The sequence below is a fragment of the Phycodurus eques genome, chromosome 3 (genome assembly GCF_024500275.1).
Source record: "Phycodurus eques isolate BA_2022a chromosome 3, UOR_Pequ_1.1, whole genome shotgun sequence".
NCBI classification, from domain to species: domain Eukaryota; kingdom Metazoa; phylum Chordata; class Actinopteri; order Syngnathiformes; family Syngnathidae; genus Phycodurus; species Phycodurus eques.
Window position 1 is genome coordinate 31449705 of NC_084527.1, and position 27652 is coordinate 31477356.

The following is a 27652-nucleotide window of genomic DNA, read 5'->3' on the forward strand; positions in this document are numbered from 1 at the left end:
AGCCAAAACGCGGCAGCCAAAACACTCCAGTGTAATCACTTTCCGATCAATATGTCATGAACTGCTCTGCAGTATCTGTATTGGAGCCTGGAGAGTGCTTTGCGCCCTCTCTCTCTCGCTGTCTCTTTATTTCTCTCTCCCCTCCCCTCTCTGTTTCAGCTCCTTCCTCAAGCCGTGCACCTGTCTCCAATCAACCCTCGTCCCCTCCTACATTTAAGCCTGCCTGTTACCATAAATCCTCGCCAAAGTATTGCAGCTTCTTCTTGCGGTACCACGGCCCACCTGCCTCAAGTAAGCGACGCTATACCTCGTTCCCTTTTTTGACTCCTCTGTCATTCCTCATTCTCAGTGTTCCCCTGTGTTCCTGATCCACGTCATTCCTGCCACCAAGCCAGCCACGTGCCCTCTCCACTCCCTGCTACCTGTGGACACCACCACCTGCCATCGCATCCAGCACCACATCCATTACCTTTCTTAAATAAACTGTTCATCATATTCTATCTGCCTCCGCCTGCTCTTGGGTCCAGCTCCTCTCCATACGTGACAGAATACTTTGGCCATAATGGACCCAGCGACCCCAGAGGCGCTTAAGAACGCATTCACCCTCAGGACGCCCACATAGGACGTCAGGACAAGACATCGCAAGAAATCACCAAAACGCTACACTCCCTTTAGCAACAGGTCTCTCTCCTTTCTCAACAGACGCAATCCGTTCAACCCCTCGTAAGTACCCATTTCGAATCCGCAGTCTCTGATCCTCCCCACTACCCTCACAAAGAACCTCATGTACCTCCACCCGAACCCTAGTCCGGGGACTTAGGCGCTTGTAGCCAATTCTTTCTGAATTGCACTCTTGTTTTCAACCTTCAACCATACAGTTATCCCACGGAACGTTCCAAAGTAGCATATGTCACTAACCTCCTCCGCGGCAAAGCAGCAAAATGGTCCACTTCCTTATGGCACAACTCCTCCCCAGTACTCCATTAATTCGATTCCTTTTCCGCCAAACTTCTTAAAGTATTCGATCACCCCGTTCAGGGCAAAGAAGCCACCCGTCGTGTCTTCACGCTCACTCAGGGTGTTCATAGCGGAATACTCCATTGAGTTCCGGATATTTGCGAGTGAAATGACGCGGCAATCAGAGATTTTTTTCAAACGGCCTCTAAGAACAACTCAAGGATGAACTCGCAGTCCGGGATGAGCTCTCCTCTCTCGAGGATCGCATCGTCCTTTCCATCCATCTGGATAACAGACTGCAAGAGAGAGCCCGTGAGAGGGGGCTCCGCTCGGCAAAAAACACTCCCACTCCGAGCAAAACGGCGTCAGCTTCTCACCTGCCTCCCGCATTTCCGTCACTCCCTGTAGCAACCGAAGAGCCCATGCAAATTGGAAAGACCCGTTTAGATCCACAGGAGCGTCAGCGTCGTGTCTTCCAGCGACTGTGTATCGACTGTGGTCAATCCGGTCATTTCATTTACTCTTGCCCGCTCTGACCAAAATACCAGGCTCACCACGACGGTGAGCCAAACCTCCATTCCCTCTAGCTCTCACTCCCGCATGACCGTTCCCGCTTGCATCATAGTTTCTGCTAATAATGCCCCCATTACTGCCCTGAATGATTCCGGTGCCGATGATAATTTTATTCATGTAGATATAATTCACCAATGCTCCCATTCTGCGCCATTCTCTCCTTCCGTCCCGGTTCCCGTAAGACCAAGGCAGATGCCCTATTCACTAACCATCCTCCAGCTCAGCAGAACCCAATTCTTCCGTCCTCCTGTTTCGTTGGAGCTGCCACGTGGGAGCTCGAACAGGTGGTCAAGGAGTCTCAAAAGAACCAACCTGATCCCAAGACCGGGTTTCCTGACCGCCTGTTTATTCTGCACGTTCTGAAGTCCTACAATGGGCCCACAACTCTAAACTCAATTGTCCCCCTGGCATCACCCGTACTACCCGGTTCGTCCAGCAGCACTTCTGGTGGCCCGGTCTCATCAAAGACACCCAAGAATTCGTCCAAGCCTGCTCCGTCTGCGCCCGAGAGAAGTCTTCACACCGGCGCCTAGGGTCATCCTCCCGGATGACCCAGCTTCTCACCCTATCTCTAAGGGAGAGCCCGGACACGGTGTGCCCCTTGCCGATTTCAAGCCGCCCTTGGTCTCACATCGCCGTGGACTTCATTCCCGGCCTGCCCCTCTCAGAAGGTAACACCGTTATTCTCACTATAATCAATCACTTTTCCAAATTTGTCCACTATGTGCCCTCTCCAAACGTCCATCCGCTCTGGAAACTGCTAACCTCCTTCTTTTACACGTGTTTAAACTCCAAGGTATACCCAAAAATAGCTCCGATCAAGGTCCCCAGTTTTCTTCTCAGGTCTGGAAGGAATTCTGCAAGGCGGTAGGCGCAGCAGCCAGTTTATCCTTCGGTTATCATCCGCCGACCAACGGCCAGATGGAGCGTGCTAACCAATCCCTGGAATCGGCTCTCCGCTGTGTGGCCGCACGCAACCCCTCCTCATGGAGTTCCTTCCTCCCATGGTTCGAATACACTCACAACTCCCTCACCAGCTGCCCTACCAGTATGTCCCCATTCATGGCGTGCTACGGTTTCCAACCCCCACTATTCCAAGTACAGGAGCAAGCGGTGGCGGCTCCAACCGTACAGGATCACCTCCAGCGAGTCCAGACAGTGTGGAAGGACGTCCGGGCGACGTTGACTCGGTCTGCGGCATGCAACAAGCTCCCCGGCGCCCGAATACAAAGTCTGTCAATCCGTCTGGCTCTCTTCCCACGACCTCCCACTTCAAACAGTCCCGTAAACTCACTCCGCATTTCATTGGTCCTTTCCCCATTACCAAGATTATCAATCCCACTTCTGTGCAATTAAAACTTCCACAGTTCACCCCACATTCCATTTCTCTTTCATTAAGCTTGTCTCCGCCTGCGCCCTGAGCCCTCCGGCCGAACCCCCTCCGCCCCCCCCCCCCGGATTATTGGCGATCACGGTGTCGCGCATCCTCGACATGAGGCCTAAGGGGAGGGGGTTCCAGTACCTGGTCGACTGGGAAGGGTACGGGCTGGAGGAGCGTTCTTGGATTTCCTGGAAACCCATCCTCGATCACTCCCTTTTGAACGACTTGTATGCAGCTCACCCGGGGAAGCCTGGCAGGATGCCGGGAGGCGTCCGTTGAGAGGGGGTACTGTCATGAACTGCTCTGCAGTACCTGTATTGGAGCCTGGAGGGTGCTTTGCGCCCTCTCTTTCTCTCCTCTCTCTTTCCTCCGCTCTTTGTTTCAGCTCCTTCCTTCACCTGTCTCCAATTAACCCTCATCACCACCTACATTTAAGCCTGCCTGTTCACAGAAATCCTCGCCAAAGTATTGCAGCTTCTTCTAGCGGTACCACGGCCCACCTGCCTCAAGTAAGCGACACTATACCTCGTTCCCTTTCCCGTTCCCTCGTTCCCTGCTCTTGGGTCCAGCTCCTCTCCATACGTGACACAATATATAGTTTTCAAATATTTAAATTAGATTTTTTAAATTTGTTGGACAATGACATTTATTTCAGAATAGTTCAAGGAGAAACAATGCAAGTCTGATTCAGAAGTCATTTGTTACTGTCAACATGAATAGCGAATCTGGATTTAGAAGGCGTGTCCAAGCCATACTGCATACTCCACATTGGCATTTGGTTATTCTCGTTCATTTGATCTTAGATTGTATTTGAAAAGCCAAAGACATCTATTTCTCTGATTAGCTGTCAGATGCAAAGCTGAGAAGATAAACCTGTTTTAAAAAATTAGACTGAAATAAATATTACCACGCAAGCTAGATGTTATTTGTCCCCATTGACTAAAGATAGACAATGCACACAACATTTTTTACAAGAGCTGATAGTGCTGCAAGTTCTTTGTTTGATGTCATCACCATATCTGAAGAGCCGCAAACGAAGGCATTCTTCATGCAATGAATACTTTAATTCAAGTCTTGTAGAGATGAATGAGGCATTAGACTGTCAGGGCCGGCTCATTATCTCAGTGACGGACTGAGTGGTGGCGATGTGCAATCGAGTGGATGAGACAAGCAACTCACTTGGATGACAGCGTGGAGGCGGGTGACGGCTGGTTGCCCTCCGAAGCTCCGTTGCTGGGAGAGCTGTGGTCGCTGTCACCGTTGTTGCCCCATGTATGCTCTGGGGCGTCCTCCTTGAATTCCTGGCCTGACATAATGCGCTCAATCTCTTCTTCTGTGATCTAAAACACATACAGTATAATGACACTTGTGGGCCTGGGGAAAATTTACAGCATGTCCTTTTAAAGAAAAGCACCGAGTAGCTCAGGTCTGTTAATTAGCTTGCACTTCCGAGACAGTGCTTTTCACTCAAATGTTCAGTAGCAAGGACGCTGTCACACAATGAAAAGGACCTCGAGAGAAAGAAACAAACTACTGTGTGTGCGTGTCTGTGAGGTGTATCACAGAGGTGGATACACAATTACAACTACACATTCATGCCGAGAGAAAACTGAAAAAAAGCTATATTTAAGAAATTAAAATGGCATAAAAGTTTCTTTTATTTCTGGACAGGGTCAATTTAGTTTAATTTCTGCCCATATACTGAAACAGCCATTCATTCTATATAAATGGAATAAATTATTCTGCTTTACAATGCATGCCAACATGGCAGTTTTTTGTTTTTTTTTCTCCATTTTATCAAATGAATTGAGCTGGAATGTATTGAGCACATCTCCACTTCTCTCCTCAATTGTGTGTCAGTGCTACTTAGCCTCATGTCTCACATTTTCTTTCCCGACTATTTTCACGCTTGCCAAAGTTAAAAAAAAAGAAAAAAAGCCACACTGAATAGAGAACACTGTACTAATATATTGATGACACAACAAGGTCAAGGTTTTCATTAGATACTTCCCGAGCATCCTCCCACCAACTCTATTGGAGCTCCAGCTCTCCACTATTAATGTATTTTATAGTCGTCATTATGTAAGCATTGGAATCCTGGCTTGAACTTAAATATTTGTTTGCAGTAGGAGGAAGATCAGTGAATATTCCAGAGACAAAACCTTTAGTAGTTATTGGTAAGTGTCAAGTTATTTACCTGAACTGGCCCAATGCTTTTATTCCTTCCTCCTGGCATGCCATCCTCTCTGATTGCTGCGGGTTAAAAAGAAAGAAGTACATTGTTCATAGTTAATTTCCATATCATAGTCATTGGTATCATAGAGATTATAAATACTTTAGGCTCTATCTAGTGGCTGAAACAAAACTGTGTACGAATCCAAAAGTTTACTTTCCTGTGAGAGTTCTCCCAGTTCTAACTATAGACTTTCCTGTTTTGGTTGGCAGGCCAACAGGGTTTTTCTTTCAGCTTTGAAAAGATAATTTCTTGGAATATGTTTATCTTTAAAACGGGAGTCGATAAAATTTGTTTCCTGATTCAAGAGGTGTGTTGTAATCATAATACATAGGAAATCCAAGATCTGGCAAACAGGCTCGACCAGTCCATAGTAAGTGCGATTCAAAATGTATCCACAAGGGAGCAGTAATGAACCGACACAACTCTTCTGAAAGTGACATTCTAAAAAGTCAGTTAATTTAACATCCACACGTGTCTTGAATTCTGACTCTTCCAGGCATCTTGGAGTATATGCAGTTAAGCCAAAAATTATTCGTTATTATTCTAATAATAATAATAATACTTTCCTGTATATAGCACATTTTGGGGGACACAAGGATGCTAAACAATATTTTATGCCATTATCAAGATAAATGTCAATCAATTATTCAAACTTATTGATTTATAAAGCACTTTCATTGCAGTATAACACCACTTAAAGTGCTTTACGTAGTTAAAATCAAACCACTCCTGCCACTCGTCCATACACACACACGCGCACATATGCACAAGCAGGTTAAAAATAGTACTCTGCTGTCCAAAGCCAGGTCTGCATTGGACATAGTTAATCTGTTCTCAACTGCCGTACACATACGTCTGTATGTACGTGTATGTATATGTTTGCATGTATGTATAATAATGATAAGAATAATAATAATAGGCGGCACGGTGAATGACTGGTTAGCACATCTGCCTCACAGTTCTGAGGACCAGGGTTCAAATCCTGGCCCCGCCTGTGTGGAGTTTACATGTTCTCCCTGTGCCTGTGTGGGTTTTCTCCAGGTACTCCGGTTTCCTCCCACATACTAAAACCATGCGTGGTATTTTGATTGAAGACTCTAAATTGCCCATAGGTGTGAATGTGAGTGCGAACAGTTGCTTGTTACTATGTGCCCTGCGATTGGCTGGCGACCAGTTCAGGGTGTACACCACCTCTCGCCCGGAGATAGCTGGGATAGGCTCCAGCACGCCCGTGACCCTAGTGAGGCATAAGCTGTTCAGAAAATGGATGGATAATAATAATTAATTGTATTTAGAGGCATTTTTCATGTCACCCAAGGTCACCTTATAAAGTATGGGTTACAATGCAAGTAAAATGTCAATAAGACAAAAAGCAGCAATAAGGCAAGAATAAAACAATAGGAACAGTAAAACACTAGAGCAGTAAAACAGTAAAACAAACAGGTGTAGTGCCGATACGGTTAGAGTGAGCATGCGAGTTTAAACATATGAGTTTTGATTTGGGTTTTAAATGTTGTGAGGGTGTCTGTGTGTATTATGTGTGGGAAGAGTGCATTCCCAAGTCTGGGTGCTGAGTTGCTGAAGGCTCGGGCACCCATAGTACAGAGGCAAAAGGTGGGGTGGTGAGGAGACCAGCAGAGGCTGAGCGGTTGGTGCGGGAAGGAGTGTATGTCTGCCGGAGGTGGCATAGGTAGGTCCTTCATTGCAGAAGGACGGAAGCCGCATGAGTCATTAAAGGTAAGTGCCTTTATACACGGGTTTAGTCAGCTCATTGTTGTATTGATTGCATCGCTAATGCCTCTAAGACGTTTGAAAAAGAGTTAAGGAAGATTACGTAACAAGTGTTTGCTTTTATGAAGTTAAAGGCTTTTTGCCCGGTTGGTGGCGTCGTACGACCATGGTGTACTTTGATGGGCACTACTGGCATCCGGCGTTGTGTTCGTACTGTTTGTATAAATGTCATATTAAATTTTGGGGTGCTGTTGTGTTGATGTGAGTGTGCACCAGTATAAAATAGCATATAAGGTATAATACCAAATTACACAAAGCAGTGTTTGGAAACTCAAGCAAAATCATCTTTTTTATAATTTCTTCAAAAGTTTGGAGGTGAGAGGATTCTACCCGACAACGACGACATAACATTTGAGTACATACCGCTACTTTATAGTATATTGCATTCCTTTGTCCACACCGGCTATGCAGCAAATTTGGTCTCCAGTTCTGTCGATGACGTCACACCAAGACATGGCAGCGTATCGATTTTGGTGATGTAAAAGGGGCATTTCCCAGGGCAATTATTTACAGATTGCTCTAAAACACATAGATCCATCCATCCTTCCATCCATCTTCTTCTGCTTATTGGAGGTCGGGTCACAGGAGCAGTAGCTTTAGCAGGGAAGCCCAATCTTCCCTCTCCCCAGCCACTTCCTCCAGCTCTTCCGGGGGGATCCCAAAGCGTTCCCAGGCCAGCCAAGAGACGTAGTCTCTCCATCGTGTCCTGGGTCATCCCCGGGGTCTCCTCCCTATGGGACGTGCCCGGAACACCTTATTAGGGAGGGGTCCAGGAGGCATCCTAATCAGATGCCACCTCATCTGGTTCCTCTCAATGTGGAGGAGCAGCGGCTCGACTCTGAGACCCTCCCGGATGACCCAGCTTCTCACACTATCTCTAAGGGAGAGCCCGGACACACTGCGGAGGAAACTCATTTCGGCTGCTTGTATCCGAGATCTTGTTCTTTCGGTCATGACCCACAGCTCGTGACCATAGGTGAGGGTAGGAACGTAGATCGAGCGGTAAATCGAGAGCTTCGCCTTTCAACTTAGTGCCTTCTTCCACACAACGGACCGATACAAATACCGCATCACTGCAGACGCTGGAGCGATCCGCCTGTTGAGCTCCCATTCCATTCTTCCCTCACTCGTGAACAAGACCCCAAGATACTTGAACCACTTGGGGCATCATCTCATCTCTACTGTGCCTAGAAATTCTGTCCATAAAAGTTACGAACAGAATCTGTGACAAAAGCAGCCTTGGCAGAGTCCAACCCTCACCAGAAACGGGTCTGACTTACTGCCAGCAATGCAGACCAAACTCTGACACTGTTCGTACAGGAAGCGAACAGCCCGTATCAGGTGGTTCGGTACCCCATACTCCCAAAGCACCCCCCACAGGACTCCCCGAGGGACACGGTCGAACACCTTCTCCAAGTCCACAAAACACATGTAGAATGGTTGGGCAAACTCCCATGCACCCTCGAGGACCCTGCCGAGGGTGTAGAGCTGGTCCACTGTTCCACGGCCAGGACAAAAACCACACTGCTTCTCCTGAATCTGAGATTCAACTTCCAGACGGACCCTCCTCTCCAGCACCCCTGAATAGACCTTACCCGGGAGGCTGAGGAGTGTGATCCCCCTGTAGTTGGAACACACCCTCCTTAAAAAGGGGGCTCACCACTATAGTCTGCCAATCCAGAGGCACTGTCCCAGACAGATTGATATGACTGAAAATTACTGTCAGTTTCATTTTCTTGACAAAAAACCCCCCAAAAACAAATACATTGTTAGTGAAATATAGATCAGGTAGATGATATAGGTCCTTTAAGAAAAGGCAGTGTTTGAGGAGTCCCCCCTCCATGTTCAAGATATCAGCATCACACGTTACAAAATATACCAACTCAACAAAGAAAATATCATCTCTTTAATGCTGAATTAGCATTAATGCTAATTCAGCTGAACAAATAATTTGGGACTGTATTTGACTGTATTTAGGCAATTGATGTTGAGCCTGGAATGCTGCCATTCATTGGCAGTACAGAGTTTACCTTTGCGGTTCATCCCCATTTGTAGACACTTGAGTAGGCGGCAATACTGGCAGCGGTTGCGTTGCTTGCGTGACATCTCGCAGTTCTTGTCCCTGCTGCATCGATAGACACGCTTGTTGCAAATGCTGCGCTTAAAGAAACCCTTGCAGCCCTCACAGGAGATGATGCCATAGTGCAGGCCTGTGGCTCGATCTCCACAGATAAGGCAAGTACGTTGCTCAGCTGGATCATCTGCAGAAGTTCAATGAAAATACAGAAAGAAAATAATCAGTCTTTACAAGGAAGATTTTGTTGACCTAAATCTTTGCAGTGGAAATGTGGGTGTAAAAACCTCCTTACAGGCACAAGTTTGTAATTGCAATTTTGGGGGTGGTTGAGGTTTAAGTACAAGCTGGGCAATGACTAATCTTGTGGGATGTTAAGATATCACTCTCATTTTGTGAAAGTTGTAATCAGCACAAGGACAAGGTCTTATGTATATTTTATTCAGGAGCTCGGATGAGGGTTTGTTTACAGTCTCACCTCTCTCTCCACACAACATTCATGATTATCACATGAACTGGCAGCAACCTTGTACTCACTCAGAATTTAAGTAGCGTGGCATGAAGTAAATATGATTTATCCTCTTATTGTTTCATGGTACTTTACAGGTACATGTGTAGAGTGTTTAAACATTCAGCCATTAAGATGGCAAGTAGAGAACAAGTCTTTGAAGCTGATATTGGATGTATCAGAGAATTAAGAGTGGATTAAAGAGAAACACATCAGACTGCAGTTTGCTCAACAAACTTCTATACTCATCATGGTAGGTTGTCTGAAAATGTTACGACAGCAGTTTGCGGAAGCTGTCGAAAAGCTCTTAATCCCCTCACCTCATCTACCTTCATGCTACATAATGCATATAATGAGTTCTACAGGGTAGAACAGGTTTAATGAGGAGAGCATATTCACTGCTGTTAATAATACTTCACATTATCACAGAGTGGAAGTTGAGTTGATTTAATTGTAGCTCTACTGATTTAAGACACTGCTATTCTGTAATATAGTCACCATTTTTGTTTAATATTTGTGTTGCACCCAGTGTTGTACCTGAACAAGTGCAATGAAGAAAAAAGTTCATGAACTAGTTCATATTTTGGGCGAACGTGAACTGAACTTAGTTCATTCATGCCTGATGAATGTTATTGAGAATGCGCTCATTCTGGCGTCTGTGAACGGTTTTTGAACAACAGTTCATTTTCATTCAAGAGTGCCAATTTTTGTTATAGTGATTTCCACGACAAAACCCGCCTGAACACACTATACACTTCATATGTCGGCGATGAGCGTCGTATTTAGCAACCGCAATTCATGTTTACATTCGGCAGGCGCGGAGCAACAGCCTGTGGATGCGAGGTGCATTCAGGGACACTGCATAAATGGGAGTGAAGGTGTTCTTTGGTTGTTTTGTAATACAGTACATCATTGCAAAAATGTATTACTAGGAATATTATTATTTGTCAGAATACATTTGTTAAAACGCTGTGCAATCACACAGTCATAACATGGAATTTATTTTGTTTTGTAATATAGGGATAGATGAGATAAAATATTTTTTCAATATAGTCAATATAATGCAAAGTTACCAATGTTCTTTCACCATTGTTCCTGTCAAACTGTGCTGCGTGCTTTTGTTTGCAAATTAAGGACAAAAGTCCCATTTTAGTTTTAATTCCTCATTTTAAAAAAGGCTATTCAAGCAAAAGTTTTTTTCCTCACGTTTGTGAGATTTTAGGGTGAAAGCTGCAGCTTTTCAGTGTGGACTGAATCGATTGCAACAATGAGAAAATGAAATACCAGTATTTTGAGGGTAACAGCAACATTAATTAATTTCCTGTACCGTTTATCCTCACTCGGGTCGCGGGCGTGCTGCAGCCTATACCAGCTAACTGTGGGCGAGAGGCGGGGTACACCCTGAACTGGTCCACAGCCAATCGCAGGGCACATAGAAACAAACAACCATTCACACTCACATTCACACCTATGGGCAATTTAGAGTCTTCAATTAAGCCATCATGCATGTTTTTGGGATGCGGGAAGAAACCGGAGTGCCTGGAGAAAACCCACACAGGCACGGGGAGAACATGCAAACTCCACACAAGCAAGGCCAAATTTGAACCCGGGTCCTCAAAACTGTCACGCAGATGTGCTAATCTTCCAGAGTGCCGCCCCTGTCAGCAACATATTGGAAAAAAAAAAGAACTATGAACTAGTTCACTTTTGGAACGGTGAATTGAACTTTGAACTAGTTTGCGGAGAAAATGAACTTTCCCAACACTGTTTGCACCATACAGGCTACCAGATCACACACATGCAGACATGCAAAGTGATACCAGAGTGAATAGGGAGTGAATATATGACGAATCTAGCATGTTTTCTCGATAAGAGGGATGTTTTTCCGACATTGCCCCTTTTTGTCAAGAGGGGCTCTATTTGAGCTGTTGAGACAAGCACCCAAGTTGAGTGCAACGATGTCTCGCCATTCGCCAAAAGGGACCAACTAGAGACTTCAGACAACAGTATTAACGATTAAAATTAAATCAATGTATTTAAATGTTAATTTAATACAGCAATCCCTTGTTGATCACAGGGGTTATGTTCCACACCACCGCTGATAAACAATATACGCGAAGTACAGTAGCGACCATACGTATACTTATTTTATTGCTTTAGATATATTTTAACGCGTTCACATTCCACAGTACTTCATCTGTGACTGTGACAGAATGCATGTGACTTTGAAAGGCAGGGCCTGGCGTGTTGGAGTCAGTTAGGGGCATATTCGCCCATATGCTTAAATCAGAAAAGGCGCACAGCTCTGTGCTTTTCTGAGTGCGCCATCATATTGCATGTTTTGCTTTAACTGCTCCAGTGCTCTTAGCCTCCGACGGTTGGTGACAGCCTGGAGGCTGACTCATGCTGATGGTGCGGGAGACACCTGGCCCATATACAGTGGATACGGAAAGTTTTCAGACCCCATTAAATTTTTCACTCTTTTATATATTGCAGCCATTTGTTAAAACAATGTAAGTTAATTTTTTTGAATGGCCCAGCCAGGTCCCTGACTTAATCCCAATTATGCATCTCTGGAAAGACCTGAAAATGGCTGCCCATCAACGTTCACCATCCAACCTGACAGAACTGGAGAGGATCTGCAAGGATGGCAGATGATCCCCAAATCCAGGTGTAAAAAACTTGTTGCATCATTCCCCAAAAGACTCATGGCTGTATTAGCTCAAAAGGGTAGGAATACTTATGGCTGTGTGATATATCAGTTTTTCTTTTTTAATAAATCTGCAAAGATTTCAACAATTCCGTTTTTTATGTCAATATGGGGTCCTGTGTGTACATTAATGTGTAAAAAAATTTACTTAAATGACTGGTTAGAGCGTCAGCCTCACAGTTCTGAGGTGCGGGGTTCAATCCCCGTCCCCGCCTGTGTGGAGTTTGCATGTTCTCCCCGTGCCTGTGTGAGTTTTCTCCGGGCACTCCGGTTTCCTCCCACATCCCAAAAACATGCATTAATTGGAGACTCTAAATTGCCCGTAGGCATGACTGTGACTGCGAATGGTTGTTTGTTTCTATGTGCCCTGCTATTGGCTGGCAACCAGTTCAGGGTGTACCCCGCCTCCTGCCCGATGACAGCTGGGATAGGCTCCAGCACGCCCGCGACCCTAGTGAGGAGAGGCGGCTCAGAAAATGGATGGATGGATGGATGGATTTTAGCAAATGGCTGCAATAAAAAAAAAAAAAGAACAATTTAAGAGGCCTGAATACTTTCCGTACCCACTGTATAATCACCGACTGGGCAACGGCCGTAAAGTTTTCCTACCACGTTACGGCGATCGATGGTCGAACATCGATATGTCATATTAATTGGCAAATTCAATTCCAGCACACTATTTTTCGTGCACCTACGAGGGTCAATTTCGGTTAAAACATGGTGCTGGCAGCTTGAAGTATGTCTGAAAACTGCAGTCATCTTAATAGCGCGATGGTGTGTGTGGGGATTTTGAATCATTTTGTTTTTATTTGATCTTTGTCATCGTCGGTTGGGAAATCCATTTAAGTGACGTGGCGCTAGTATGGTTGATAGATAATGCCAATCAACAGCTTGCTCACTCACTTCCCAATTGATGGCCCGACTGTTGGCCATCCAAACATGCGTTCATCACAAGCACAGATTCTGATTAAATGACATTTATTGTACAGTATTTATTCAATAGAGTTCCAAAACCCATCCTCAATCGAAGTAGCCTGTTAGATGAGCGGTGCTCATGTCTCACTTACGACACCTAATTTCTGGATCTGCTAAGGGGGTTAATTTCACATTTAAAGTATTGAATTATTTTCCAAACGGATTTATATGGCAATCACATGTCTCAGGGAAACTCCAGATGCCAAATATTGAAGCCTCTCCAAGACTTTAATGAGTTGTGCCTCATGGGCGGTTGAGCACATATTCGGCGGGTACGCAGTTATATACAGGAGAATTGGCATACTCAGACAGTGTGCAGGCCAAGCGCGTAAAAAGTAGACTTGCGCATGAAGGGGAGAATATGGCCCTTAATAATAGTGTAGAGTCGACTGGCTGTTAACTGGCTAAAGCAGGGGTTTGCAACCTGTGACTTCATTTTCCATACCGCTTATCCTCACGAGGGTCGCGGGCATTCCTAAGCCTATCCCAGCTATTTTTGAGCGAGAGGCGGTGTACACCCTGAATTGTTCACCAGCCAATCACAGGGTACATATAAACAAACAACCATTGGCACTCACATTCACACCCATGAGCAATTGTTAGTCTTCAATCAACCTACAATGCATGTTTTTGGGATGTGGGAGGAAACCGGAGTACCCGGAGAAAACTCATGCAAGCATGGGGAGAACATGCAAACTCCACACAGGCGAGGCTGGATATAAACCCGGGTCCTCAGGACTGTGAGGCAGATGTGCTAACGAGTTGTCCACCGTGCCGCCAGGCTATATTAAATTAGCTAATTACTATTTACTACATTGTCTACATGTAATTTAAGTCAGCTGTTCTTTGCGATTGGCATATTAGCTTATTTTATTATTACTAAGTGTGAAATGATCCCAAACTGTTTGCATATTCTCCCCGTGCCTGCGTTGGTTTTCTCCAGGTACTCTGGTTTCCTCCCACATCCCAAAAACATGCACGGTAGGTTAATTGAAGACTCTAAATTGCTCGTAAGTGTGAATGTGAGTGTGAATGGTTGTTTGTTTATATGTGCCTTGCAATTGGCTGGCGAACAGTTCCACCCTAGTGAGGATAAGCGATGTAGAAAATGTTTGTTATTTTCACCCTAATGTCTATTTTGTCAACAATGTACATTAAACATATCATCATGGTAAAGAAAAAAAATGACATTCGACAATCTACATTATAAGTGAAAGATTCTTTTCAACTTTTAACAGTTTGAAATTTTGTTGTGATGCTACCTAAAGATACGACACTATCTATGAGATTAATCCAAACTAGGACAATAAATGAAAATACCCTATTCGATTACTGTACATGTTACTGGAGAGGTGAGCGTTTATACCAAGTCTCTGCATAATCAAATGTACAGACGTCTATATTAAGATGTTGGTCATGAGTAAATGACTGCTTTAAACATTTAGTGACTATATGGATTTGTAATGTTATTCGCAATGAGGACAATCAGTACGTTTCAATAAATCTAAAAAAAGATTTGAATAAATCTCAAAGAACTATTGACCATTTTAAGATAAGATGTCAATTTAAACAGCTAAAGAGGTGAAAAGGAATGTGTTGTGATTTGACCTTTGAGATTTGACCAATTTGGTCATGTTGTATTGGATATCCTGGAAATCAATATGGCTTTCAGACAGAGAAATCATTTCTGACAGATTGAAAACTTGAAAACTGCAAAGAATATGTGGCCTCATCCAATGCAGTTTTTCCACTTTTTAGTAATGTATGATACAAGTAAAAAAAAAAAAAGTTATTAAGAACTAGTATTAAGCCCTCTATAATTTTCAAGAACTAAAAACAAAACAGCAAACACAATCGTGTAATTGTGTAACACTAATTGGTTGATTCCTGTTATTAAAATTTACTGATGCTGTGTAAAAAAACTTTTTTTTTTTTTTTAAACCAAAACACAGCCTGAGGAAGGAAGGATTACACTGCTATAATGATGTAAGGATGTCAGTATGTGTGCTTTCCTCAAACTAGTGCGGGTGTTGCCACAGATTGAGGGAGGAGAGGGAGGGTGGCGTGGCGTGTGTGTGTGTGTGTGGGGGGGGGGGGGGGGGGGGGGTGGCGGGCACAGGAGGGAAGAGATAACAGGTTGGAAGCCGCTGTCCAGCAGGTTAAATGCTGCCTGCTGGGCCAACAGATTAACCTGGACATCTGATTAATGTAAGACTCGTGTGTAATGCAACACACGGTTCTAAACACAAGAGGGACCTTTACCCTCCTTGGGACTACATGTGGTTACAGAGCCAATGATGGTGGTAGACAGCCTGGTTCTTGAGTGTCTTTTTGTGCAGAACATATTTCCACACAAAGGTTTGGTGGAGAGAAAAGAAGCACACCAAATGCATGCAGGAAAGTAATACACTAAGATTTAAGCACGGCAGACTTTATATGGATGCATGGATGTTTCTTTTTGGACTTTTAAAGACAAAACAATTAAGTTTGTTTGTCTCTGACGCCGCAAAGAATCATGGGAGTATCAAACAGTGTAGTTTTTTTCTTGCACTATTGAGTGGGCCAGTCTGAGAAGCAAACCACATCTCCCATGATCCCCTGTGGTGGTCCGGTGCCTGTGCCCCTCCCTTTGGGACTGGTCGGGGCGCTTCGGTTGGACTCTGGACCTGACCTCCCTGGGTCATGGGGGGTCGGTGGCATCCCGCTGGTTGGGTCCCCTGCTGGACGGGATCACTGGCTTGACCCCCGCCCCCCACCCCTTTGTGGGTGGAGGGGGCCAGCAGCAACTCTGTACACCAGTTGACTAACATGCATGTGATATGGTGTTCATTCACTAGTAAGTTCAATAGACTCTCTATAGGCTTCAATTGCTAGTGCTGGGACCACTAATAACAACTAGACTTTATACCGATTTGATTGGCCTTGATCGGTATCGGCCGATAATTAGCGTTTTATGCTGATCGGCTTTAATGTCATAATTCGCCAATCCGATCAATGACGTCATTGATCGGCTCCGCAAAAGACATTTACACCACGCCGCCGTCGTGTACCGATCCAAAAGTTAGTTTATTTTTAGCCTTGTCATGTTCCTCGTGATGTAGTACTGTAACTATCCGACGGCCAATAAACTTTTATACTAATCTTGTCAGTAAAAAAACATTCGGCTGTGCGGGACTTTTTTGTGGTGCCTCAGACAGACAAAACGTCATGCCTGGATCAGACTACAAGAGAAATTTGGTATTTCACGATTGCACTATGTCAGACTAATGCATTAGAATCCTGTATTCCGATACCACCACTTTTTACCAACACTGGGCTTTATCTTGTCTAATCAAACGCCGCCGGAAACACTCGTTACCATGGCGACAACAACAATAATAGATCGCGCAAATTTATTGTGTGTGTGTGTCTGGGGAATAATAAAATAAGGAAAAACATGCGGTGGTCATCACCGATGCTCGGGAGAAGACATTCATTCACGGATTGCTTGAGTTATGTTCACATACAGTTAATACAATACGGCTCACAAGCAGGCAACAAAAGGTTCTGTAGCCTAGCAAGCTAGTCCTAGCACTAACAGTTGTACGTAAGCATGCCGGCGTTCTGTTGAATCATGCTCTAAAGTTTCGGTGTGTGCGAAGTAATTTAAATACAATCAAGTAATTTAATTACACGAAATTAGCACCCATTATTTCTGTCATGCTGTAATGTTAGTTTGACCTGCCTGAAAACTTTACTTATGTCAGCGACCAATCCTTGAATGCCCCCTAGAGGTCATTAATGTTTTACCTTTTGTCTAAAAAGCTACAGAATACTTTGAAGATACTCAGTATACAGTACACAGGTATATACAGTATCGGTTTTCGTTTTTGGTGAACATGCTTAAGCCAATGTACAACATTCCATCATGGACATACTCGAGCAAAACGCCAACACCAACCAACACGTTACCAAGAGACAAAGACCAAAGTGAAAGAGCGCATCGAGGAGGCATAGTGTCTCACTCACGACAGATAGTTGGACATCACAAGCTACTCAGAGCTATGTAACCACTACAGCAAACATTGACAAGTGAGTGGGTAGTAATAAAAACGATTTGAATATATGAGCATATTTTGTGTTCAATTACAGTAAGTGTGTTTATTCTTAAGATTTGTATTTCTATATTGAAAAACAAAATCAGAAGTAGCAGGTAAACCTACTGTTAATCTAACCTGAAGTTACTTGCACTTTATTCAAATAACGTGTGAATGTATTTGCCATGTTTATTGTTAGCTTATTATATCTAGTGATGCACCAAAATGAAAATTCTTGACCAAAACCAAAAACTGAAACTGAGGAACTCAAGGCTCAAAGCTGAAACACCGAAAGAAATTATCAATATTTATTTAAAAAAAATAAATTTATTTATTTATTTATAAGCGCTTTTCATACAAAAAAAATAAACACAACACTTTACATCAATTAAAATATAAAAATAAATCAAACCTGACAATTATTAATGATAAAACTATGCCAATTATCAGTAAAGTTGCATTTATGGCGATGTCTGCAGAACTGTCAACCTATAGAAATTTCCTTCCAGAACAATTTGAATTTACCATGTTTTAAAAATGATGTCAAGAACATTACTACGGGACAGTTATTGCAGTATATTATGTAATAGAATTTAAAAAAAAGAAATTCTGCATACTGTTAAATTTCACAACATAATCATTACTCTATAATCATAATTGTTGATCAATTATGGCTTCAATATTTGTTATTGTAAAGTATTTATTGCATCAACCTGGTAGATGCCGCCAAATGTCTTCTCCTTGCATGCTCTTTTTGTACTTCCTGTATCCACTATTTCTGCTGAAATTATGAAAATTTGCCCATCATGGGACGAATAAAGGTTATGTTGTATTATAAAGATTTATTATATTGATGTAGTTTTAAATTATAGGTTCATTTTCTCAATTGATAATAATAATTAGTTTACGGTTTCCGCTTCCTGTTCTGGTTTTCTAGCGTCGTATATTACAGTATTTCCCTTTATAAACGCGTACTAATTTGCCTGCTATTTTCCTCTTCAAAATTGGCTAATCTCTGCTACCAAGCTGTTCCAGCCAGACCAATGTGACGAGTGTACTGTACTACCCAATCACTTGTTTTAGTGATTTGCGACTTCATGTAATAGCTTATCGTGGTGCTCACATCTGTCTCGCTCTTGCTATTCGCGGTCATGGAGGGGCTGATGAGTGACTTATGCTGCATTGACAATGGACGCTGCCTCCGCGCCTCTGCATCATATTTAGCAGCGTTAGCTGTAGCTCGTAGGTAGCCGCGGTGCATAATAGCATGCAACAAGCATTCCACCGCCAAACAGCGGGAAACAGTGAGGTTGCGCGATAATAAGGACGCTCCGTTTGGGCTAGTAGCCGTTAGCATGAAGACGGAAAAGTTACGCGGTTTGCATAATTCATTGCGACATTGCAGTAATACAGACATTCATCTTCCTAATTAATTAGTGTTTATGTTATTAGTAGTTTGTTGAATGCATGTGTTATTTAATATTTATGCTTATTTCACATTAATGGTATATTGATGCCACTATGGCATTATCAAATAGTGACTGTAGGATGTGTGTAATACAGTGACCTCCCATTCAATTCAACTGGATATTCAGAAAATCTCTATAGAGCATTGCTTGTTAGTAGTAAATGATTCCGTACTCTGAGGTGTACATACTCGCGCACGCTGGCCGTCAGTGACAACATGTGACATGTTATACACGTGACATGTTATTCCGCTTGTTTTATTTTGGCCCCAAAAGTATTTTGGCAAGAAACCGAAAATGCCCTTTTGGGCTATTTTTGGACGAACCATTTGGTGGTCGAAATGTTGGACCATCACTAATTACGGTATATCCATAATTAATTTTACCTAATACCGTAACAAGAAACAAAAGAAAATTAGAAAATTTCACCTGCACTGTCCATTATCAAGGTATATATTTCACAGTCACACTGGCTTAATTTTGGGCTAAAAATTACTGAATCGATTATCATCCACTGAATCGTTTCGGATTGTATCGTTCGAAACGAACCAATAGCGTCCTTGAATGGAATCGTTAACCTCAAATCGTGATACGAATCGAATCATTGCTAAATCTATTTCAAGCCACTGAATCGGATCGGATCTTTCTCAATGAACGTTATAAGAATCGAATCATTACACCCTTTATGTATATATATATATATATATATATATATATATATATATATATATATATATATATATATATATATATATAAGGCTTTATACGATCAGTATTTTTGGGGCCCATCACCGAGTTTAATAAAAACAATAACCGATCCAATCACAAGATGGAGCAATGTGTCTATTTAAATGACTTGTTCATTTTCTGTATATATTTGTGTACTGTATACTGAGTATCTTCTGTCTGGGCCATTCAAGAACAGTCACGGAGTTGTTCTGAAGCCACTCCTTCATTATTTATAGCTGTGTGCTTAGGGTCATTGTCTTGTTGGAAAGTGAACCTTCAGCCCAGTCTGAGGTCCTGAGCAGTCTGGAGAAGGTTTTCTTCCAGGATACGCCTGTGCTTGGCCACATTCATCTTTCCTTCAATTGCAACCAGTCGTCCTGTCCCTGCAGCTGAAAAACACCCCCATAGCATGATGCTGCCACCAACATGCTTCACTGTTGGGACTGTATTGGAGAGGTGATGAGCAGTGCCTGGTTTTCTCCACACATAGAACTTAGAATTAAGGCCAAAAAGTTCTATCTTGCTCTAATCACACCAGATAATCTTATTTCTCACCATCTAGGGGTGTTTTTTTTAGCAAAGTCAATGCGGGGCCTTCGTGTGTCTTGCACTGAGGCTTCCGTCGGGCCACTCTGCCATGAAGCCCAGACTGGTGGAGGGCTGCAGTGATGGTTGACTTTGTAGAACTTTCGCTCATCTACCGACTGCATCTCTGGAGCTCAGCCACAGTGATCTTTGAGTTCTTCTTTATCTCTCTCACCAAGGCTCTTCTCCCCCAATTGCTCAGTTTGGTCGGACAGCCAGTTCTAGGAAGGGTTCTAGTCATCCCAAACGTCTTCCATTTAAGGATTATGGAGGCCACTGTGCTCTTAGGAACCTTAAGTGCAGCAGAATTCTTTTGTAACCTTGGCCAGATCTGTGCCTTGCCACAATTCTGTCTCTGAGCTCTTCAGGCAGTTCCTTTAACCTCATGATTCTCATTTGCTCTGACATGCACTGTGAGCTGTAACGGTCTTATATAGACAGGTGTGTGGCTTCCCTAATCAAATCCAATCAGGATCATCAAACACAGCCGGACTCAAATGAAGGTGTAGAACCATTTTAAGGATGATCAGAAGAAATGGACAGCACCTGAGTTAAATATATGAGTGTCATAGCAAAGGGTCTGAATACTGCGTGATATTTCAGTTTTTCGTTTTTACTAAATCTGCAAACATTTCAACAATTGCACTTTTTTCTGTCAATATGGGGTGCTGTATGTACATTAATGAGGGAAAAATGAACTTAAATGATTTTAGCAAATGGCTGCAATATAACAATTTACATATACATACAGTTATCCCCTGGTAATAATAATATCACGGTTAACACTTCGGGGCTTTGCTATATCTTTGATTTCTTCCCCCCCCCCCCCCCCCCCCCCCCCCCCCCCCCCCCCAGTGTTATTACAGTTTTTACTCTTTTTCATACTGTTTGCACAATATTTTGTATTACCCATTGCTCCTGCTCTCTCTTAATTTATGTGTTTGAATGTGCTTGTATTGTTTTAAAAGTGTGTTTAAAGACCTTAATTTAGTGCCATTAACTGCGATAAAAACATGCCTCGGGTGTTTTTGAATATAGGGTATTTCTAGATCTCAAATTTCACTTATTGCTGGGGTGGTCTGTAACGTATCCCCAGCCATGGAGGGGGATTACTGTAATTTTTAGACTTCAATACAAAATGTGGTGCAGTGCTGTTTGCCATCATAAGTGTCTATATAATAATAATAATATTAATATTAATAGAATATATACTGCAACAAACAGTACATTAATTCATAGTGAACCAGTGTAATGCAAAGTAGGTGTTTTAACACCATCAATGTTTACTTTTTATTACTAACTTCAGAGACAGATAGTCTCTTCTTCATTATTTTACAATTTAATGTCTCTCTGCAGTTTAGACAGAGTGACACTGTGCAACAGTAGCAAAATCGGTATTGCATAGAAGCTGCCTTTATTATGATGTGTGTGTCTTCAACTCAGGCCAATTAACATGCTGCATGAGCTTCTTTAAAAATTCTATTAAAAAATAATTATTTCAGTTTAAGATAATTATTTGAAATCATCTTTTGATATTCCTCATCACAAAACAGTTGATGTCCACATATGTACATGTCACTTTATCAAAAGGCAGCTTGGTCTTCGGTACAGATTTTTAAAGAGTAAACAGTAGCGAGCGAATTTGTTTAACTCAGAAGTCACTTCTTCTGACAGTCATCCTCACCTCTAATGTATAGTGTTAATCACCAACATTTATCAATTCTAATCCCAGGATGGCCTCGCTGTGTGGCGCCCCACTGCCTCATATAGTGTGGCTGTCCTAGCACCACTCTGCAGGCAGCAAATTTAAACCTCACACCTTTTAAATGGTAATCTGTCTCTGGGCATTAGAAATCCTCAATGCCCCATTCAAGAGACAATATACCATGTGCCCCCTACCATACAGATATACCCCCACTCAGTCTCTTTCTAATTAGCGTTAATACATTAATTCTGCAGCTTTCTTTAAAAACCCCACCCACCTCTGTCATGTCTCAGAAAGGCTTAGCCTGCTACTTAATTCATGTGCTAGTTTGGATTTGAAGCATGGATTGAAGCTTCAATGTCAAAAATGCCATCAGTTTGGTGTAACAGACTGCATGCCTGCCGGATGTTCAAATTGAGAACAGCCCATTATTAATTCAGAATAGGCTTATGCTTCTCACTTGAATATTGAGTAAGTTCATATACATTGAAGACAACAAAATCATTACATTGAATCGATTCAAACTAGACATAAGATACTGTATATGGAAACACTGACTGTGCTTGACCTTTTAAATTGGGTTAATACATCCAGACTATTTGATAGGAATCAAAATTCCTCTAGCATGTGGCTACAACAACATATGTGGCCGAAAGATGTCCTGTACTAATTAAGTGCTAACTTTAATTATCTGTTTTAATTTAATGTATTTTCTTGTATTATTATACTCATTATAATCCCTCAAAGGAAATTCAATTTAAACTCAGCTCTACATTTTGTGTTGCACACCACATGGAGAACCAGATCACACACATGCAGGTATACAAGTAGAGATTCAGAGTGAAAGGGGCGCACAAACAGTGCTGCACCACTTGAGCTCGGATGTGAGGACGGCCCCTTGCTCAAGGGCACCTCAACAGTAGCCAGCAAGCAGATTAGCATCTCTCCAACAACTAGTTGCGATTTTTACATTTTTGTCCACAGCGGGTCTCTAACCCATGACCCTTCGGCTACAAATTCCAATTCCTTAAAGATAGGCTTCTGCCACACCCGGGAAATGAATCCATTCTACATCAGAAGTGAATAATTTTAAAGTAAAGTATATGAATGAAAGGACAACTTTCAAAAGTGGCAGAACATCTATGAAGTTGAAATTTCAAACTGTGAAATGATCCATACATTAAGCAGATATACTTTGAATCAATCATCAAAATTTCATTTTTTTTTCTATTCCTGTTACAATTTAAATGGACTAAAAATCTGTTTGTATTTTGTCAGTCCATGACAATTTAAAAAAAAAAAAAACACTGGTTAACAAACAAAATATTTACCTGTGCAACTTGTTGACCTAATGAACGTTGCCCTCAAATAATATTATAAGTGGGTGCAAAGGCCACCCACAAAAAGAGCAGTAGTGTATCTGTTTATTTAATCTTAATTTAGTTGTGTAAGAATGCACACACACAACTATTAGACAATATCATGGACATTGTAATTGACTTGTCCTTTTAAAATATAAAATAACATTTAAATAACATTTGCTTCTCATTAACAAATTAATTATTTTGTATAATGTACCTGAAAGCAAGACTTGTGTAAAAGTATCTTAACAGAAAAAATAAGTTACCTATTACTTGAGTAAAAGTATCAGAAATTTGTTGTATTAAGAATCAAAATAAATTTTCTCTTTATTCAAAAAATGTGGATGGTTTGGGATGAAACAAATTCTAGACTAATCCAAGTACCTCGAACACAAAAAAATGCTTGAGGAATTTTGTTTGCCTTGGGGAACCGTATATTTAATTGTAAAACGCAAGGAACACGCAGGCCACTATTAATGTAACACAATGCATTTACTTCACTCATCTACACAAGACAAGGAAGAGGAAGTGGGCATTATGTGTGTGATTCAAGGAACAGCAAGATGGTAGAGGTGAGCAAAAACTCCAATGACTATGAAGTGGAAGAAAAATGCCCGAAAAAAAGATGGATGTCTGAAGTGCGTGACCATTTGAGATTCGATTTTAAATGACAGCAAGGCAAACATCATACATCATATACGATACTATAAAGTGGCAGAATTTACTCATATTCAGCTGTCCGTAGCTGTTGTTTGGAATCCCCTACCTCCAAAATGGCTTTTCAGGAGATAAAGAAAAGGACAGTTTGCATGGGTTTCCAAGCACCGCTTTGTTCAAGTTGGTATTATACTTTATATTGCTGTCATATATCATTGCACTCTCATATGAACTAAGCTATCTCACATGAACAACAGCTAGCACCCCAAAATTAAAAGTAAATTAAGTTCAATCGTTAATTTAAAATGCAGAAAAATTAGGGTGTCATGGATTAAAATGATACAAGCACGGCAGGCGAGCCTCATGAAGCAATCATCTATGTGGCTTAATGTCCCAAAAATCACCAATCACCAACATTTATGTGGGCATATGTACTACGTACTGCAGCTTCAACTTCTGAAAATATTACAACGATCAACCCAATATTTTGGATTTTATGGATGTTAAGACGTTTTCCTTTTTCTCAAATGATCTTCTATATAGAGGAAAACATTTAAGTACATAAAGTTAAAAATATTAGGCCGATTGTTCTGACACTTTCAGAGGTGTGGGTGGGAATAAATAGAGATGTTCACAGAGAAGTGAGAACAAATGGAGAGAACGAACTACAGTACTTCAGTAACCCGATTAATTTGTTCATGTAACTTGTCTTTTTCTGTTGCGCTAATGTCAGCCCAACATGATGAACAGCTGATCCAGTTAAAACATGCACATGGAATTTAAGAGATAAGCTTGATGGTGGAGTTTCTTCCTTTTAAGAGTTTTCCCCCAAATGCTTACCTACCTGGGGATTTGTTGGATCTCTGTAGTGTGTATAGGAAAAATGATCCTGTGTTCCATATGAAAAGTGACTTAACGTAACATCTGTGTTGCTCTATGTCAAGCATAATACAGTACAAAATTAAATTGCCTTGAAACTTTTTTGTTAAAAAAAAAAAGTCATTTTCACCCAAGCCACTATTATAGAGGACATGACACAATGCTGATTAAGCCATTCAGCTCCTCAAAAATCTTGCTGTATTTGTCAGTATCCTATTTTTTATATTTAGTGAATTCCCTATTCATTTCCCGCGCTGGCCCGGATGGTGGCGCACTCCAAATGAATGGCACAGAAATGACAGCATGGAAATGATGCATGTCCTTCAAAACATAGTAAAACTGTTGTAGAGTCACATAGGAGCATAATATGCATTGCCTACGTCATATTGAAGCGACATCCCTGTTATTTTGTTGTAATGCAGAATTTGACGTTGGGGGTAGGGGGGCGGGGCAAAGTTTACATACGATAGCTTTAGGGAGACAAATTATAAAAATTGTTCTTCTCAGGGGAAGTTACCAGCTAGAGCTCTGAAGGCTAAAGATATGAGGAGGATCACGATCTGTGTTTTTAGCCCATTTACCCCTAAAATTTGAGAGAGACACATTTTTTTTAGACTGTTTATTGTTTTTCAACAACTGAGAAAAGTGTAAAACCATATAGTACGTTGAAACATGACATTTTACCAATTAAATACAGCCCCCCCCCCCCCCTCTCCAACTGCCTAATAAATGGTTTGCTCCACCCAATCCCTCCCAACTCTCCCTGGCTGGTCTCTGAGCTCTCTACCTGCACAGAGAAATACAGTACATTGCCTTCCAGTAAGGTATGGCACATTTATAAACTTTAACAACTCAATCCCAACACACTGTTGTAATTACCAGGCATCATTCTTGCCACATTGAATTATAGGTCACTATTCATGTTGTTAGGCAGGAGTTAGCTGACATTTTGTTTTTTGAGCTAGGAAATGGTTCATGTGGTCAGACTGTACCACTGTCCTCTGTTTAAATTGGAATGAGAGAAGTTAGTTTTTGTGTCATGGACATGTGATCATATTAAAGCTAAAGTGCTACTGAAGAGTAAAACTTAAAAAACAGTGACATTTATCTTGCCTGGCCGAGAGCTCAGCGCCCCTAAACCTCTGATCCTAGAATCACCCCTGAGGACCACATAAATTACACGATGCATCCTCACCTATGTAGCCAGCCATTTGTCAGCCCATGTGCTCATTCCGAAAACACATTAAAACCATATATTTCACTAACCTCCCTTTGTGAAATTCCTAACTTCCTTCAGTGAGGAAAAAACACAACAGCTCTAGTGGCCTTCACTCAACCTTATTTGCCAAATTTATCACCCTGTCTTTCAAGTGCATGGCCACCATATAAACAGGCTGATTCACACCTTCACACACTTGATCTCAGTGTGTCATGTCCTACGACTCCTCCTTTTCCTTCTCAGCACATGACAGTTAAATATTCATGACATTTATTGAAGGGCTTCCTTCTTTAAAGTTTATGAGCAATGTAGTATTACTTATACAACTTGTTTCACCGACCAAGCCAAACCATTTGGAGTACAAAACATATCAGAAATACATAAAAGTCGTAATAGCAGCTAAACAATAGTAGTACACAATTCTTAAATGTTGGATTTTGCAATGAATTGGTTAAAAAAAACCATTTAGGTTTTCAGATGGGTAGACTGGGGGTTTGTGCGACAACTTCATTCATAACACAAAAGGTAGGGATTTCTTCTTTCACACAAGGTTGGAAAAATGGCACCTAATAGGAATCAGTATTCCTGTAATACAAAAATGTCTTTACCGTTAGGTGTCTGAAATTAAGCTTCATGATTTTCAAAACATTTTCTGAAGATGCTAATTACGCGTTTGGATATACAGTTGAGGATTTTTCACCGATTGCTTAATATCCATTCATTCTTAAATGTTGATTAATGTTCTTATCAAAGTAAAAATGTTGAGATGATGCACTATTTGATGATTCTCAAGAAGGATATTGATAGAATTTTCTCAAATTCAAACGTTTTAGTTGAAGATAAACATTAATATTCTAAATCTTTGGTTGTAAATATTAGTCGGCTAACTTTAGCTATCAGATTACTGTAACAGATTATAGATAGATCTATAGATTATAGATAATATCCCTTTTCCGTGAAAACTAACCCAAATGCATCTTCCTGTCTTCAGAGTTCCTTTTTTTGGTTCTTTTACAAATGGTCCTTCTTTGTCACTCAAGCTGTCATTACTGTTAATGCCACTGGAGAGAGCCTCATTATGTTGTTACAATACACGAGAGGGGTCTGTTGACTGAAGAGCTAGGATGCGGCAGCCATTTTGATTTCACACAATAGCAGACAGAAAAAGAAATGGTGTTAGTCCTGAGATATGAATGAATACGCTTGATTACAATTTTTATACGTATGTTTTCTATTTAGCAACTGACTAAGGACAATTTTGCATCGCTAAATACAAAAATGACATCCATTTCTCTTGTTCAAGTCAGGTTTAGGTCAATATATAAACAGTGTTGGGGAGTAACGAATTACATGTAACGAGATTACATAATTTAATAACAAAATGTAAGTAATTGTAATCCGTTATATTACCGGGAGAAAGTATGTAAATAAATTACAGTTGCTTTTAGAAATTTCGACGATTACAATTTTCGTTATACTTCAAAAATCGCCGCAAAAGCTCAGATTGACCAAGTAATTGTTTTCTTCTTAAAATGATGCATATGACAGGCTCTCTCTGGTCATGTGCCATTCTGTCGCATTGTGATTGGCTTTCTCGTCACGTGCCATTCTGTCGCGCTACTCAATCAGTTTCTTAATGTTACGCTGTAATAGCAGTCAGCTGCAAGTTTGCAACAGGGTCGCTGGTTAACAAGACGTTTATGGGCTTGGAAATACAGTAAATACCTTCATACAGACAAAAGATAAGGGCCCAAACATATTAGTGCAGTG

The 27652-nt window shown here is 41.6% G+C and overlaps 1 protein-coding gene across 2 annotated transcripts in view; it reads right to left on the bottom strand.

The window, feature by feature from the left end:
• Positions 1-27652, bottom strand: part of nr6a1a (nuclear receptor subfamily 6, group A, member 1a) — a 186510-nt gene that overhangs the window by 12408 nt on the left and 146450 nt on the right. For both annotated transcript variants that reach the window (XM_061673103.1, XM_061673104.1), the window contains 3 exons: positions 8969-9199; positions 5109-5164; positions 4091-4251 (listed from right to left, as the gene is read on the bottom strand). In XM_061673103.1, the coding sequence (XP_061529087.1) occupies positions 4091-4251; positions 5109-5164; positions 8969-9199 (448 nt within the window). The remainder of the gene's footprint in view (positions 1-4090; positions 4252-5108; positions 5165-8968; positions 9200-27652) is intronic.